The 17,340-nt window shown below is 41.1% G+C and overlaps 2 protein-coding genes across 2 annotated transcripts in view; both read left to right on the top strand.

The window, feature by feature from the left end:
- The first annotated feature begins 494 nt into the window (after positions 1-494).
- LOC124552629 (protein draper-like) overlaps positions 495-17,340 on the top strand; it is a 237,919-nt gene continuing 221,073 nt past the window's right edge. The window contains exon 1 of the mRNA XM_047126954.1: positions 495-510. The gene's annotated coding sequence lies outside the window, so the exon portion shown is untranslated. The remainder of the gene's footprint in view (positions 511-17,340) is intronic.
- On the top strand, positions 4,783-5,852 carry LOC124552375 (piggyBac transposable element-derived protein 4-like). The gene is made up of 2 exons (XM_047126639.1): positions 4,783-5,677; positions 5,764-5,852. Exons 1-2 carry the CDS (start codon positions 4,783-4,785, stop codon positions 5,850-5,852), a joined length of 984 nt encoding a protein of 327 aa, XP_046982595.1.

Genomic DNA, 17,340 nt, shown 5'->3' with positions numbered 1-17,340 from the left:
CTTCAGAATTTGGAAGTGAGTATTCCAGTCAACATTGTCCAAAGGTTTCTCTGAGTCAACATTGCCTTATGAGGGTTTTATTTACTTATTTATTTATTTTTACACCACCATGGGACCGTTGACCATCGTGTGTGACACAAATTTCCAGTCGCTAGGTATATCCGTTCTTGAGAGAAAAAGGGTTCTTAACAACAGCGCGGAAAGATAGACAGACGGACAACAGAACGATCAAGTAAGGGTTCCGATTTTACCGATTGACGTACGGAAAGGTGATAAAAATATCTTTGTATCAGTGTTGTGGCGTGTGCCTGCTTATAATAAAAAAAGTTTAGTAGTAATTATTTTTATACTGGCTTTTTCGGCTAAATGTTTCAGTAGACAACCGATATGAACGAAGTCGTGCTGCGCGTCTCGAACGCTGGACCTAGTGGTCTAGCGTTGTCAGACAGTTGAACGGCAGCCGCCGAGCGGGACGGACGTGTGGCGAAGGAACGGGACGCAGCTTGCGAGGTTAGTCGGCTGGTAATTCTGCTCACAGGCGCGTTCGTGTGAGCTACTAGAATGAATAATACGAATTATCTGACGGAATTTACAATCAAATTTTCGTCTGACCGAAACTTTGGGCACTCGAAGGTTTACTATAAATGGGGTTAACTCGAAAAGATTTGCTATTATCTTGTTCTTAATGTTTGCATCACGGCGTGTGTATTGAAATTGTTCGTTTAGCGTGTGATTCTAAACAACCGTGCGATGAGAAACAGATTTAGCAAGAAATTGAAGCAAATGAATGAATGTACTATCCTCCAGGTACCGCTGGCCATTTTAGAGTTGAAAATTCACATTTGGAAAGCTTCTGTTCTGCAGGCCTGCACATGAACTCCCCGGTGATTTCATGAAGACAAAAGTGTAGCCCATCTCGTTGCTGAAGATGTGACATTAATAATTATCTCACGAGGCTTGTTGAAATTTCTTCTTCTAGTGTGCCGTATAGCAACCGCAGAACACACAACCGTTAAAGAACGACTTTGTCCGTCCGACTGTTAAAAACCAATTTTCTTAGCAACGTGTAGACTTATCAAGTCGAAATTTACGTCCTGTACCAAGGTCTACAGTCGCTCGGTCTTTCAAACCATTGAAGCTTCTACGTCAATACAGTCGAAAGATGCGGCATTTATGCCACATGCTACGATTCTCGCAAATTCACTCCTCAAACCTATGAGGTACTTCCCGTTAACCCTTTATCACAGAATATGACAGAAAGAAAGGCTCCAAAGAACAAGTAAATGGGAAAAAAATCAAAGAAGTGTTAATTCGTAACTATATTACACGGAAAAATAGCCCGCATCTCGTGGTCGTACGGTAGCGTTCTCGCTTCCCACGCCCGGGTTCGATTCCCGGCTGGGTCAGGGATTTTCTCTGCCTCATGATGGCTGGGTGTTGTGTGATGCCCTTAGGTTAGTTAGGTCTAAGTAGTTCTAAGTTCTAGGGGACTGATGACCATAGATGTTGAGTCCCATAGTGCTCAGAGCCATTTTGAACACGGAAAAATACTTGTTTTGACATGTTATCCAACTGCTGTATCTCGTTAAGACCACCTTTTCTAATAAGAGGCTGAATGAACTGTTTATGTACGGAACCCTCGTTATGCTTGTGATATTCGCATTCATCCAGATTTTTTTTCATATAAATCCATAAAGTGGGGTAGTTTGGAACAACTACAAATATTTTATATTCACTCCAACCCAGCTGAGATCAGAAATGGTGCTAAAAATGAACACGGTTGCGTTAATTATTGTAATACAGTAATAATCTAGAACCGAGTTCAAATGTCACAGAGAAGAAAAAAGGTCGAAAAAAAAATTTTACAGAATTGCACTATCTAAATGTGAACGATTTCGTTGCAGTGTACCTAAAGTGCAATTGAGGCTGGAACGAGGAAGCATCAAAGTGATTAGTTGCTTAACTTAGCAAAAAAAAAAAGGCATGATGCAGTTTAAAGCACCGTAGTTGGCGTCGCATGTGATAGAATTATTTTGGGCAATCGCGACATCCTTACATTCTGAAACATTCTTGTACAGTAAAAAAATGAATAATTTTACAGATAAATAATTTTTAGGATTTAAAAAAGATTTTTACAGCGTTACTTTTGCCTGGCGTTTTTACTGTGGGGCCTAACATCAAAAACAAAAGTGTTGCAAGAAACCCTCTAGTAAAGTGTAACTTGAAACACCCACATTGTTATGTTTTTGTAGCAATAAATATTGATCTATAATTTTATTACCTATTGGAAAACTCAGTTGGGAGCATACCTGACAGTGTGGAATAAATTGCAGTATGTTTCCAATCATTATTGTGATGCAGGATGGTTTAAAATTCAAAAGTGTTTCAAGGAACTACAAATGACCGTATGAGATGAAAAGCGTGGTTCATCGAAAACATCTTTTGGTAAAGGAGGATGACGTGTAAGAGTGACCAATGCTGTGTATCTGCTGAGTATGTTGCTCAATTACAAATAGATGTGGTGGATCAATTAAGTTTATCCGGTCAGTCAGATTTTTGTAATTTTTTATGTTAATGGTACGTGAAGTTCAGAACGCAAATTTTTGGGGGAAGTCGACTTTGAAGTTTTCCGACCGTCTTTAATATGCTAAACCAAAGTCAATTTTTCTAGATGGGACATGTTGCTGTGGGGCAGAATGCTCGCCTGCCGCATGGGAGCTTTATGTCCGTTCCCTCCCTGATGCAAATTTTTAAAGAGCTGCAACTTCTACTATGAATTACGTAAATTTTATAATAGATGGAGATGGAAAAAACCATTATATATATATATATCTGTTCTTTCAGACATGTCCGACATATCATCGGTGACCATGCAGCTCGTTAGAATGAAATTACAATGAAACGAATACCCCTATCTGATCTGCATACAGGCGTTGATATGTGTCAGCAGGGGCAGTTGAAAATGTGTGCCCCGACCGGGCCTCGAAACCGGGATCTCCTGCTTACATGGCAGACGCTCTATCCATTTCTTTTTTTTTTTTTTTTTCGTTCGTTGTGTCTGTTCGTTGCGGACGTCACACGACATTCTTTAAAGTCCGTTGTTCATCCTTTCACTCAGTTTTTTATTACAGAGGCCAACCAGCTCTCTGATCGAACACGCTGAGCTACCGTGCCGACGTTAAAATTGTACAGTCCATTTATTGCCGATTCCCGTAAGAGTTCGGGCACTGTATGTGCATCCGCACAGCAATGGATGTCAGAGAGCCGGTTGGCCTCTGTAATAAAAAACTGAGTGAAAGGATCAACACCCAACTTGAACGGATGCCCGCAACGAACAAACACAGCGCTCAACAACGAACAAAATGAAAAAAAAAGGATAGAGCGTCGGCGATGTAAGCAGGAGATCCCAGGTTCGAGTCCCGGGCAGGGCACACATTTTAAACTGTCCCCGTTGACTTATATCAACGCCTGTATGCAGCTAGGAGTATTCATTTCATTGTAAAACCATTATGGCTCTAGACCAGTAATTTGTGGTTACTGTTTTGTCTTCCTCATTTCCTTTTTTTCTTTCAGTTCGACTACCTACGTCATTCAGATGTACAATGAATCTCACACTAGCTCGCTAACATGTATCAAATTGCTATTTTTATGAAAAATGCTAGTCGTATTATTTCTTATTACGTATCACACAAAAGTTCAGTTTTCGTTCTAAATATAAATGACCAGTAAAATCGACAATGATTCACCATTGCTAAATTTGTACGGGAATTGGAAATAAGTCCTTATCTCCTTGCCATCTCCCCCCCCCCCCCATTTTATCCATCTCTCTTTGTTCATCTCCTCCTCCCCCCTCCCCCAATCTCCCACTTCCTGCCCTCCTTGTCAATCTTCTCTTTCCCCTGTCTGTGTCCATTTCCTCTGTGAGTCTCTGTTCACCTATTCCCTTCTCCCTTCTCTCTCTGACCTTGAGCCTTGTTTATTGTTATTGGCAACAAACATTTGATGGGAACTGAAGTTGCTTAAAATGAAAGCATAAATCGGTTAATATAATTAGTATACACTCTATGATAAACCTCTCCTGCTGCTGGATATTAAAGGATAGTAGCAACAATGGCAGAATTTTTGCATAGTTCTAATCTGTGCTGCTACTGTAGTTCAACTGACCGCGATAAACAAGACGAAACCAAACATTTTGACAGCACAACATTTTCTTCCTCGCAGTTGGGTATAATACGTAACTCTTTGGAGCACGGTGGTATACATAGTATACCACCTTTTGAAAATTTTCTTGGCTCTTTGCACAGTGGTTTAACTGCACGACCACCACTCTAATATGCTCACCTAGTTCTCTACTTATCAGACAGATGGCACTCACTGCCTATAAGGAATCAGTTCCCGCCAAGAATTGCATAGATTACAACTGTGAAAGCTGCGTGCTGAGTTGTGCATGGTTTTTGCGTGTGAATAGTGGTTTATAACGAATTTCTTGTTGCGCCTGTGTTTTTTCCATATCTTGGACGTCACAGCTACGGTATGAACCCATGTATACATTCATATGCACAATCTTCCGTTATTTATATACAATTTATTTTGGTGGTATATTATTTGTACCACCGTGCATGTAGCAGTATTCTATTGCATTTCGTTTCCTAGTATAAAATTCGAAATCCTCCGCTACAAAGTTTAGTTTTTAATTGTGTTGTGACTTATTTTAGCTCTTTCTCCATTTTGTTTTGCTTACGTATTCTTTACTTGGATTCAGGCTGTTGTTTGAAAATGAAAATGTCAAGAAGAGGCTTACGAGATGAAGAAATCGAACGATTATTGTGTGAAATTCCATCAGACGAGGATTCCACTGTTGACACCACAGATGACGAATCTGATTATGAAGCAAGCATTGTTGCGGAGGCTATTGTGTCGTCTGAAGGCGAAGTTTCAGAGAGCGAGGAAGAAAGTGAGTCCACTCCGCCAAAACGCGCTGCTGACACAGCGCCAACTTGGGGACAACAATTCAATGCTACCTCAGGAATGCAGTTCGACAGTGAATCAGGACCAAGTGCTTTTATTAGGGACATTGATGATCCAGAACCTATCGATATATTCGAAAAAATATTTCCAAAAGAGCTAGTTCAGCTAATCGTTTTCCAAACAAATTTATATGCGACGCAATCTGGCAAGTCTTTCACTCCAACAACTGACAATGAAATACGAACTTTCCTGGGAATCAACATTTTGATGGGTATAAAGCGTATGCCAGCATACAGAGACTACTGGTCTAGTGCCCCAGAACTTCATGATCGTTATATTGCATCTCTGATGGCAGTAAATCGGTTTGGATGGTTACTGAGGAACATTCATCTGAATGATAACACATTGCATCCAGAAAAAGGACACCCAGGTTATGACAAACTGTACAAGCTGCGACCAGTGATCAAGATACTATCTGAATCTTTTTCCAAGTGTTACCAACCCAGCAAACACCTAGCAATTGATGAGTCAATGATCAAATTCAAAGGCCGCAACAGTATGAAACAATACATGAGAGATAAACCCATAAAGCGTGGTTACAAAGTGTGGATGCTGTGTGACAAGACCTCTTACAACTTGAAATTTGATATTTACACCGGAAAAGTAGGTGACACAGTGCAAACAGGCCTTGGGGAGCATGTAGTGCTGAGTTTGTCCTCTGAACTCGTAAATAAAGGCCATTATCTTTATTTCGACAACTATTTCAATAGCTATAACTTGTTGGCTGGTTTACAGCAGAGAAACATATATGCCTGTGGGACAGTTCAACCAACAAGGAAACATTTACCCAAATTAAAAACAGACAAAGAATTAAGCAGAGGTGAATTTGACTGGAGGGTCAGCAACTGTGGCATCCTCTACTTGAAGTGGAAAGATAAGAGAGCTGTTCATCTCCTTTCAAATTTTCACAGTCCTGAAGTTACTACAGTGACTCGCCGTGAAAGAGATGGTTCACGCATAGAGCTACCTTGTCCTCAAGCAGTGATGGATTACAATGCACACATGAACAATGTCGACAAGTTCGACCAACTGAAAAAATCATATGAAATAAGCCGGAGAAGTAAAAAGTGGTGGCACCGAATATTCTTTCACCTGCTTGATGTCAGTATCGTCAACAGCTATATAATTTGGAAGGAACTAGGCGATAGAGAAAAAATGACTGCCAAAGTCTTCAGGATGAGTATCCTGCAAAGCTTAGTAACCCAGAAAACACCATTGAGGCCATCTAGACTTCATGAGAGTCAAGTCCACGTAAAGAAAAACAAGCCATATGTTTCCTCACGCCAGCGTCTCGACAATTCATCCCACCAGCCAGAGCGTACTACCGCCAGACGTTGTGCGAAATGCAGTACAAAAAAGAAGCAAGTGCGCACTTTCTGGATGTGCGCTGAATGCAAAGTGCCTTTGTGCCTTAGCAAAACAAAAAGGTGCTTTCAAGATTTTCACAAAAAGGAATAAGAAACATATTTTATTTGTAAGGTTTGTAATTTGATTTTGTATTGTAAATGACCAATTGCCAGAAATAAAATTATTTTACATTAATTATACTAATTATTACTGCTTAGAGTAGAATTTAAAGGTGAGTTACAAGCACAAACCAAGATATCTCAAAAACTTTAGGTACGGCCCTAAGTGGCATGGTGGTATATTATATATACCACCATCTAAAACCAAAATCAATACAATAAAAAATTTTAATTCATGTTTTCCTTTATTAGCAACCCCACCAGACATAGAAAATGCATGTTTTATTAAAAAATTAATTAAACATAAAATCTGTGCATCAATATTCCCTTCTCCCTTCTCTCTCTGACCTTGAGCCTTGTTTATTGTTATTGGCAACAAACATTTGATGGGAACTGAAGTTGCTTAAAATGAAAGCATAAATCGGTTAATATAATTAGTATACACTCTATGATAAACCTCTCCTGCTGCTGGATATTAAAGGATAGTAGCAACAATGGCAGAATTTTTGCATAGTTCTAATCTGTGCTGCTACTGTAGTTCAACTGACCGCGATAAACAAGACGAAACCAAACATTTTGACAGCACAACATTTTCTTCCTCGCAGTTGGGTATAATACGTAACCTGTACGTTTTTGTTTAAAAAAACATGTTACCAATGTCCGTCTGAATGTTTAGTAGAGTATCGTGTAAAAATCTGAAGTAAATCGGTGAAGGACTTTTCGAGATTTTTGGCACCAACGTTAAACACCTATTTGTCTTTACATTGTAGTATATATATGATTACTGATCGTTTATAAAAGCTTGTTTGAATAAAAAAATATGTTAAAAATTAAATTCTTTTTCATCGTTGGGTATTTCACACTTCATGAAAATGTCAATGCAACATTCACCTTAGTTTGAAATGTTGACGGGCATGGGTACATACTGCGCCAGTCCAGTCCCATGGTAGGCGTGCATTTTACGACACCGCCATACTACTGTCGAGATAAATCGACCTTTCCTCAGCTTATTAAAGGTGGTCGGAAAAGTTCGTAGTCGATTTTCTCGAGAATTTTTGAGTTCGATCAAACTACTTTTGATTACTGATATTAGAGTTCTGAAATAAATATAAAATATAATAAACATAAAAATGAAACCCAAAAATCGGATTGCCATGTGGTCCCCTTGTCACGCAGGAACATTAGTGAAGTTACAGTTAGTCGTGCTGGCTTTGAAATTTGTTCCTTCCTTCGAAGTTCCACCGTAAGCAACAAGTATTCCCCTCAGACTTTATGGTAGAATATTCACAAAGGTGGCAGCAAGACAGTCCGAATTTCGCATGTTCCCGTCCAGAACAGTGTTAGACAAACTGAAACAGAACAGCAGAAACATATCCTACCATATCTAAATATTTGCCGCTATATCCTAGCGAACCCCATAATGCTTTGAATTGTGTGGAAAAAAGATATATGTCCTTACTTCCCCATCCTCCCCTCGCTGTCCAACTTCCTGCTCCCCCTCCCATTGTCCATCTCCTCCTGCTCCCCCTCCCTTTGTCCATCTCCTCCTGCTCCCCCTCCCTTTGTCCATCTCCTCCTGCTCCCCCTCCCTTTGTCCATCTCCTCCTGTTCCCTCCCTTTGTCCATCTCCTCCTGCTCCCCCTCCCTTTGTCCATCTCCTCCTGCTCCCCCTCCCTTTGTCCATCTTCTCCTACTCCTCCTTCCTTTGTCCATCTTCTCCTACTCCCCCTTCCTTTGTCCATCTCCACCTACTTCCCCTCTCTTTTCCACCTCTTCCTACTCCCCTATATTTTCTATCTCCTCTTACTCCCACTCTCTCTTTCTATCCACCATTTCCTCCCTTCTCTACGTCCATTTCCTCTCATCCTTGTCTGTTCACCACCTCTTCCCTCCTCTCTCTGACCTATAACCTTAAATTATTGTTATTACAAATTCAGATCCCAGACTAGTGTACTAAACATAACCCAGTTAGCCATTCAGAGATAGATATATAGGTAAGAAAACTTGTGTACACAACAAAGGGCTATTTTGTTTTCTTCCTTGCAGTCAGTTTTCACAGAGTATGGGATGTGTAGGCCCACAAATCGATAGATACATCGATACATCGGTATAGATATATGGTTCTGTATCAGTGTTTGGGTAAATCAATTGGCAGATCGATAAATCGCAACAGCAACAAATCTATAAACAGAGCGATTGACTATCAATTCAATAACCCTACAGGCACATCGATGAATCGGCGTGTGGACGGCAACCTGTACTTCGATAAATCGACAGATTGGTCGTCACTGGTAGGCCGATAGACCGATAAATTGGAAGGTAGGTCTTTAAATCGGTAGATTGACCTATAAGCCGACAGATAGATCGATGGTTCGATATAGATCGATAAAGCGGACAAGCTGCTTTTATGGACAGATAGATCGATAAAACAGAAAAGCATTAGTAGTCGGACAGGCCAAGCGGTCGCTAATCGATTGGCTGACCAATAGATCGATAAGTCAATAAACCAAATGATAAATATGTCGATACATTAATAACCCGATAAATCTGTAGATACGCAAGTAGATCAAGATATCTATACGACTGTCGTATCGTGTGTTCGGTATATAAGTCGATAAACACAATCAGGTCGGCATGTCGATAGATCGAAGAACGAATAGACATGTCCTTTATTCGATGTATTGATCGACTGATCACTTAATTGACAGACAATCGGAAAACCGATAATTCGGTTTATGAATCGAAAAGATAATCGTGAAATCGATATAATGGTCTGTAAATAGCTATACAGGTCTATTATTTGATAGCTTGATCTGTGGATAGATCGGTTGGTCGTTGCATACATAGGTCGATAAGTACATCGATTGCTGTATATCACGAAGTATACTCAAGTCGACTGATACATAGATAGGCTCATCGATTGAACGTCTGGACCATTGGTCGATAGATAGTCTGGCAGGGAGCTATATACGTAGTTCGACAGATTGTTAGACCTAATGTTAGATCGATTAATCCTTTTATTTTTCGATACATCGTTTGCTCAACGATTAGATCGGTATATAGATCGATTAATGATTGATCGTTTGATAGATTGATCGTTTGATCGAATGATAGACAGACTGACCGATCGGCAGTTAGATCGCTCTATTTGTTGGTGGGGACTAAGCAGCGAGGGCATCAGTCCTGTTGGATTGGGGAGGGATGGGGAATTAAATCGCCTATGCCGTTGTAAAGGAACCATCCCGTCATTTGCCTGAAGCGATTTAGGGAAATCACGGAAGACCTAATCAGTTTGGCCGGACGTGCGTCTGAGCCGTCGTCCTCCTCCCGAATGCGGGCCGCTTGGATGGGCGCGCGCGACGACCTCATAAGCTAACTTCAGTGATAAATAACCCGGAAACGGAGGAGCGTATAGAATATTTTGCTTAACACTTATTTATCAGCCGAATGCCTCCTTCAACATCCTTACAAGCGTTCCGTATATCATCCTCATATACAGGATGAGTCTTATTAACGTTTAAAAACCTCCGAAGCAACATAGATGACGCTGAGACAAGTAATTTGAGACACAAGGGGCTGCAAATGTCGGGAAATGACTCAAAAATGGATGAGAAATGTTGAACATGAGACGTCACCAGACTACGTCCCACGCCTTGCGTGCAGAGGTTGGCCTTGGGTGTGAAGGGATGACGGATACGCAGTATTTGCTTTCGACCAAAAGGTACAAGTATCGAACACCTTTTGTAAATATGGTCTGTTGTAAACCTGTTGTTGTTTTTGTTGTTGTGGTGGTGGTGGTCTTCAGTCCTGAGACTGGTTTGATGCAGCTCTCCAAGCTACTCTACCCTGTGCAAGCTTCATCATCTCCCTGTACTTACTGCAACCTACATCCTTCTGAATCTGCTTAGTGTATTCATCTCTTGGTCTCCCTTTACGACTTTTACCCTCCACGCAGCCCTCCAATACTCAGTTTGTGATCCCTTGGTGCCTCAGAACATGCCCTACCAACCGGTCCCTTCTTCTTGTCAAGTTGTGCCACAAACTCCTCTTCTCCCCTATTCTATTCTATACCTCCTCGTTAGTTACGTGACCTACCCATCTAATCTTCAACATTCTTCTGTAGCACCTCGTTTCGAAAGCTTCTATTCTCTTCTTGTCCAAATTATTTATCGTACATGTTTCACTTCCATACATGGCTACACTCCATACAAATACTTTCAGAAACGACTTCCTGACACTTAAATCTATACTCGATGTTAATAAATTTATCTTCTTCAGAAACTTTTTCCTTGCCATTGCCAGTTTACATTTTATATCCTCTCTACTTTAACCATCATCAGTTATTTTGCTCCCCAAATAGCAAAACTCCTTTACTACTTTTAAGTGTCTCATTTCCTAATCTAATTCCCTCAGCATCACCCGACTTAATTCGACTACGTTTCAATATCTTCATTTTGCTTTTGTTGGTGTTCATCTTATATTCTCCTTTCAAGACACTATCCATTCCGTTCAACTGCTCTTCCAAGTCCTTTGCTGTCTGTGACAGAATTACAATGTCATTGGTGAACCTCAAAGTTTTTATTTATTCTCCCTGGATTTTAATTCCTACTCCGAATTTTTCTTTTGTTTCGTTCACTGCTTTCTCAATATACAGATTGAATAACATCGGGGATCGGCTACAACCCTGTCTCACTCCCTTCTCAACCACTCCTTCGCTTTCATGCCCCTCAACTCTTACAACTGCCATCTGGTTTCTGTACAAATTGTAAATAGCCTTTCGCTCCCTGTATTTTCCCCCTGCCACCTTCAGAATTTGAAAGAGAATATTCCAGTCAACAGTGTCAAAAGCTTTCTCTAAGTCTACAAATGCTAGAAACGTAGGTTTGCCTTTCCTTAACCTAGCTTCTAAGATAAGTCGTAGGGTCAGTATTGCCTCACGTGTTCCAATATTTCTACGGAATCCAAACTGATCTTCACCGAGGTTGGCTTCTACCAGTTTTTCCATTCGTCTGTAAAGAATTCGCGTTAGTATTTTGCATCCGTGACTTATTAAACTGATTGTTCGGTAATTTTCACATCTGTCAGCACCTGCTATCTTTGGGATTGGAATTATTATATTCTTCTTGAAGTCTGAGGGGATTTCGCCTCTCTCATACATCTTGCTCACCAGATGGTAGAGTTTTGTCATGACTGGCAATCAGTAGTTCTAATGGAATGTTGTCTATTCCCGGGGCCTTGTTTCGACTCAGGTCTTTCAGTGCTGTCAAACTCTTCACGCAGTATCTTATCTCCCATTTCGTCTTCATCTACATCCTCTTCCATTTCCATAATATTGTCCTCAAGTACATCGCCCTTGTATAAACCCTCTATATACTCCTTCCACCTTTCTGCCTTCCCTTCTTTGCTTGGAACTGGGTTGCCATCTGAGCTCTTGATATTCATACAAGTGGTTCTCTTTTCTCCAAAGGTCTCTCTAATTTTCCTGTAGGCAGTATCTATCTGACCTCTAGTGAGATAAGCCTCTACATCCTTAATTTGTCCTCTAGCCATCCCTGCTTAGCCATTTTGCACTTCCTGTCGATCTCATTTTTGAGACGTTTGTATTCCTTTTTGCCTGCTTCAGTTACTGCATTTTTGTATTTTCTCCTTTCATCAATTAAATTCAATATTTCTTCTGTTACCCCAAGGATTTCTACTAGCCCTCGTCTTTTTACCTACTTGATCCTCTGCTGCCTTCACTACTTCATCCCTCAGAGCTACCCATTCGTCTTCTACTGTATTCCTTTCCCCCATTCCTGTCAACTGTTCCCTTATGCTGTCCCTGAAACTCTGTACAACCTCTGGTTTAGTCCTTCAACTCTCACCTTTTTGCAGTTTTTTCAGTTTTAATCTACAATTCATAACCAATAGATTGTCGTCAGAGTCCACATCTGCCCCTGGAAATGTCTTACAATTTAAAACCTGGTTCCTAAATCTCTGTCTTACCATTATATAATCTATCTGATACCTTCTAGTATTTCCAGGATTCTTCCATGTGTACAACCTTCTTTTATGGTTCTTTATCCAAGTGTTAGCTATGATTAAGTTATGCTCTGTGCAAAATTCTACCAGACGGCTTCCTCTTTCATTTCTTAGCCCCAATCCATATCCACCTACTATGTTTCCTTCTCTCCCTTTTCCTACTACCGAATTCCAGTCACTCATATTAAATTTTCGTCTCCCTTCACTATCTGAATAATTTATTTTATTTCATCATACATTTCAACATCATCTGCAGAGCTAGTTGGCATATAAACTTGTACTACTGTAGTAGGCATGGGTTTCGTGTCTATCTTGGCCACAATAATGCGTTCACTATGCTGTTTGTAGTAGCTTATCCGCACTCCTATTTTTTTATTCATTATTAAACCAAATCCTACATTACCCCTATTTGATTTTTTCTTATATCATCTTCCAAAACCTTCACGTACCGTTCGGTTGTCACTATGCTACCAAGGAACATCGCACCGACTATTCCGTGACTGGACAATGCACACCACATAGACACCCGTTGAGGTGTCTCGCTCGTGCGGCCATAATCAGGTTGGACACCTGCCCACGAGTCACCTGGCTACAAACGACAGCTCCGCCAATGTGCTGCCCATTTATACCGTGTGTTAGCGATACTGTTGTCTGTATATGTGCATATCGCTATCCATGACTTTCTCCATTTTACCGTAAAGCATTTAGCGACGAATGAAGATGATATTACTGGACCATCGGACCCACACACAATTCCGACTTCTCGAAGAGTTGGGAAAAACAAAACACGATGTGACATGAGACATGGTGTTACATGTTTATTCAAATGTTTACTTTACGGGATGTGCACTAATGCTGACTGTCTAGGAGCAACATTAAGAGGTTGCTCAATTATATTGAAAACATCTAAAACTCTGGAAATATATTGCCCTGCCTGGAAATATTGTACCGTCTGTGAGCAGTATTGACAATACCCTTGACAGTCTGTCACGTTCTCCATAGGCCAAGGAGGTTTCACGTTGAGCTTTTTGTTGTTGTCTGGAACCTTAGTTCAAAACAAGGCGAAAGAGCATTATTATTGGATTGCTTTGAAATGTATAAATCATTGCCGGCATTGTGGAATGTTAGACCACATGAATATAAAAAGAAAAGTGTGAGGTCATCCACATGAGTGCTAAAAGGGAATCGTTATACATCGGTTACACGATAAATCAGCCTAAAGTATTACAATTACGAACAACTTAAATTGGAAGGAACTCATAGAAAATATTCTGGGGAAGGCTAACCAAAGACTGCGTTTTGTTGGCAGGACACTCGGAAAATATACAGATCTATTAAGGAGAATGCCTACACTAAGCTTGTGCGTCCTCTTTTAGAATACTGCTGCGCGGTGCGGGATCCTTACCGGATAGGACTGACGGAGTACACCGAAAAAGTTCAAAGAAGCGAAGCACGTTTTGTATTATCGCGAAATATGGGAAAGAGTGTCACAGAAATGATACAGGATTTGGGCTGGACATCATTAAAAGAAAGGCGTTTGTCGCTACGGAATTTTCTCACGAAATTCCAATCACTAACTTTCTCCTCCGGATGCTAAAATATTTTGTTGACACCGACCTACATAGGGAGAAACGATCACCACGATAAAATAAGGGAAATCAGAGCTCGTACGGAAAGATATAGTTGTTCGTTCTTTCAGCGCGCTGTACTAGATTGGAATAACAGAGAATTGTGAAGCTCGTTCGGTGTACCCTCTACCAGGCACTTAAATGTGATTTGCAGAGTATGTAGATATAGATGCTAAGAATGATGAATCGTATGGTTTGTTGCTCAGAAAGTATAGGAAATGGCCACAAAGGAAGATGTTTTTAAAAAATTTATTCAATGCAGAGCTATGAATAAAAGTATATATAGATACTTATCGCTGTGTATACATTACTTAATCAACTGTAATTGTTTAGTGCACGTATTGTTGCCGGACGGTGTGGCCGTGCGGTTCTAGGCGCTACAGTCTGGAACCGCGTGACCGCTACGGTCGCAGGTTCGAATCCTGCCTCGGGCATGGATGTGTGTGATGTCCTTAGGTTAGTTAGGTTTAAGTAGCTCTAAGTTCTAGGGGACTGATGACCACAGATGTTAAGTCCCATAGTGCTCAGAGCCATTTAAACCATTTGCACGTATTGTTAGATTACACGTTTCAATAACTGTGCCAAATACTGTAAGAAGAAACTCCACTAGTAAAGTTCAAGTCATCGAAAGAAGTTCCAGTACCGAAGTATTGTGGCGTAATGGATGAGCGCTGATTTGCTGGAACCGCGTCTCCCACTGTATTATACTGTTTTTCATCATGGGGTATGGGCCTCTTTAGAAATGAGTAGCATGTTCTGTGAAGCATATCTCTGTTGTTAAAATGTTTTTCTAAGCATGTGTATTTAGTTAAAAATGCTGTTTCTTCTTTTGTCATTCTGCATTATGCATTGGTATTGTATTTAATCATTAATAACAGTGTCCAGTATAAACCATATATATTATCAATACGTTAAGCAATATAATGTATGTAAAATGACATTAACTGCATGGAAAATGCTTAAAGATGGATGACTACACTACTGGCCATTAAAATTGCTACACCAAGAAGAAATGCAGATGATAAACGGGTATTCATTGGACAAATATATTATACTAGAACTGACATGTGATTACATTTTCACGCAGTTTGGGTGAATAGCTCCTGAGAAACAGCACCCACAACAACCACCTCTGGCCGTAATAACGGCCTTGATACGCCTGGGAATTGAGTCGAACAGGGCTTGGATGACACAGCTGCCTATGCAGCTTCAACACGATACCATAGCTCATCAAAAGTAGTGACTGGCGTATTGTGACGAGCCAGTTTCTCGGCCACTATTGACCAGACGTTTTCAGTTGGGAGAGATCTGGAGAATGTGCTGGACAGGGCAGAAGTCGAACATTTTCTGTATCAGAAAGGCCCGTACAGGACCTGCAACATGCGGTCGTGCGTTATCCTGCTGAAATGTAGGGTTTCGCAGGGATCAAAAGAAGGGTAGAGCCATGGGTCGTAACACATCTGAAATGTAACGTCCACTGTTCAAAGTGCCGTCAGTTTGAACAAGAGGTGACCGAGACGTGTAACCAATGGCACCCCATACCATCACGCTGAGTGATACCGCCAGTATGGCGATGACGAATACACGCTTCCAATGTGCGTTCACCGCGGTGTCGCCAAACATGGATGCGACCATGATGATGCCGTAAACAGAACCTGGATTCATTCGAAAAAATGACGTTTTGCCATTTGTGCACCCAGATTCATCGTTGAGTACACTGTCGCAGGCGCTCCTGTCTGTGATCCAGTGTCAAGGGTAACCGCAGCCATGGTCTCCGAGCTGATAGTCCATGCTGCTGCAAACGTCGTCGCACTGTTCGTGCAGATGGTTGTTGTCTTGCAAACGTCCCCATCTGTTGACTCAGGGATCGAGACGTGGCTGCACGATCCGTTACAGCCATGCGGATAAGATGCCTGTCATCTCGACCGCTAGTGATACGAGGCCGTTGGGATCCGGCACGGCGTTCCGTATTACCCTCCAGAACCCACCGATTCCAACTTCTGCTAACAGTCATTGGATCTCGACCAACGCGAGCAGCAATGTCGCGATACGATAAACCGCAATCGCGACAGGCTACAATCCAACCTTTATCAAAGTCAGAAACGTGATGGTACGCATTTCTCCTCCTTACACGAGGCATCACAACAACGTTTCACCAGGCAACGCCGGTCAACTCCTGTTTGTGTATGAGAAAAAAAATGGCTCTGAGCACTATGCGACTTAACTTCTGAGGTCATCAGTCGCCTAGAACTTAGAACTAATCAAACCTAACTAACCTAAGGACATCACACACATCCATGACCGAGGCAGGATTCGAACCTGCGACCGTAGCAGTCGCTCGGTTCCTGACTGTAGCGCCTAGAACCGCACGGCCACAGGGCCGGCTGTGTATGAGAAATTGGTTGGAAACTTTCCTCATGTCAGCACGTTGTAGGCGTCGCAACCGGCGCCAACCTTGTGTGAATGCTCTGAAAAGCTAATCATTTGCATATCACAGCATCTTATTCCTGTTGGTTAAATTGCGCGTCTGTAGCACGTTATCTTCGTGGTGTAGCAATTGTAATGGCCATTAGTGTAAATCAAATCAGAAATTTATGCAGGGGTTGAGGGCACTTGCGTATGTATGGGGTTGGCAGTGTATGGAAGAACCTTTTCCAATAATGAATCAAGTGTTGTATCAACACAGGAAGGTTACGATAATCTCTTTCTGTTCAACCTTAGTTCTCTGAAAAAGTTTTCGAAAGTGATCTTTGACGCTCCTTGAACCAACTTTCATCCACCTTTCAGCTGGTTGCAACAAAGCAGAGCAATTACCACAGTATTCTGTTCTTCCAGCACTCCGAACCACGGTGTTATTGCACAACATGATTGACAATATTACTGAGCAGTCTAAGAAGGTGAAAGTCAATTTTTTTTAATTTCTTCTTTTTTTTTACTTTTGGTTATAAGAACCATACAGCCAAAAACGGTTATAAAGTGCGAAAGAAACGTATAAAAAAAAGCAGAATAGTGCGAAATTAAGATCTTAGCGTATAAACACACAAAGTAATAAAAAGCCCAGTTAGACAAACACCAGAGAGTCGACAACAGTGGTGACAATCACATCGCAGTAGAATTAAAAATAACACTATAGAAAGTCAATAATATTGCACAGTATGTTTGACCGTCTAGGGGCCACTTATTACTGCAGGTCTCTG

The sequence above is a fragment of the Schistocerca americana genome, chromosome 10 (genome assembly GCF_021461395.2).
Source record: "Schistocerca americana isolate TAMUIC-IGC-003095 chromosome 10, iqSchAmer2.1, whole genome shotgun sequence".
Classification (NCBI taxonomy): Eukaryota; Metazoa; Arthropoda; class Insecta; order Orthoptera; family Acrididae; genus Schistocerca; species Schistocerca americana.
The sequence above is the reverse complement of the archived record's forward strand: the minus strand, read 5'-3'. Positions and strand labels throughout refer to the sequence as shown.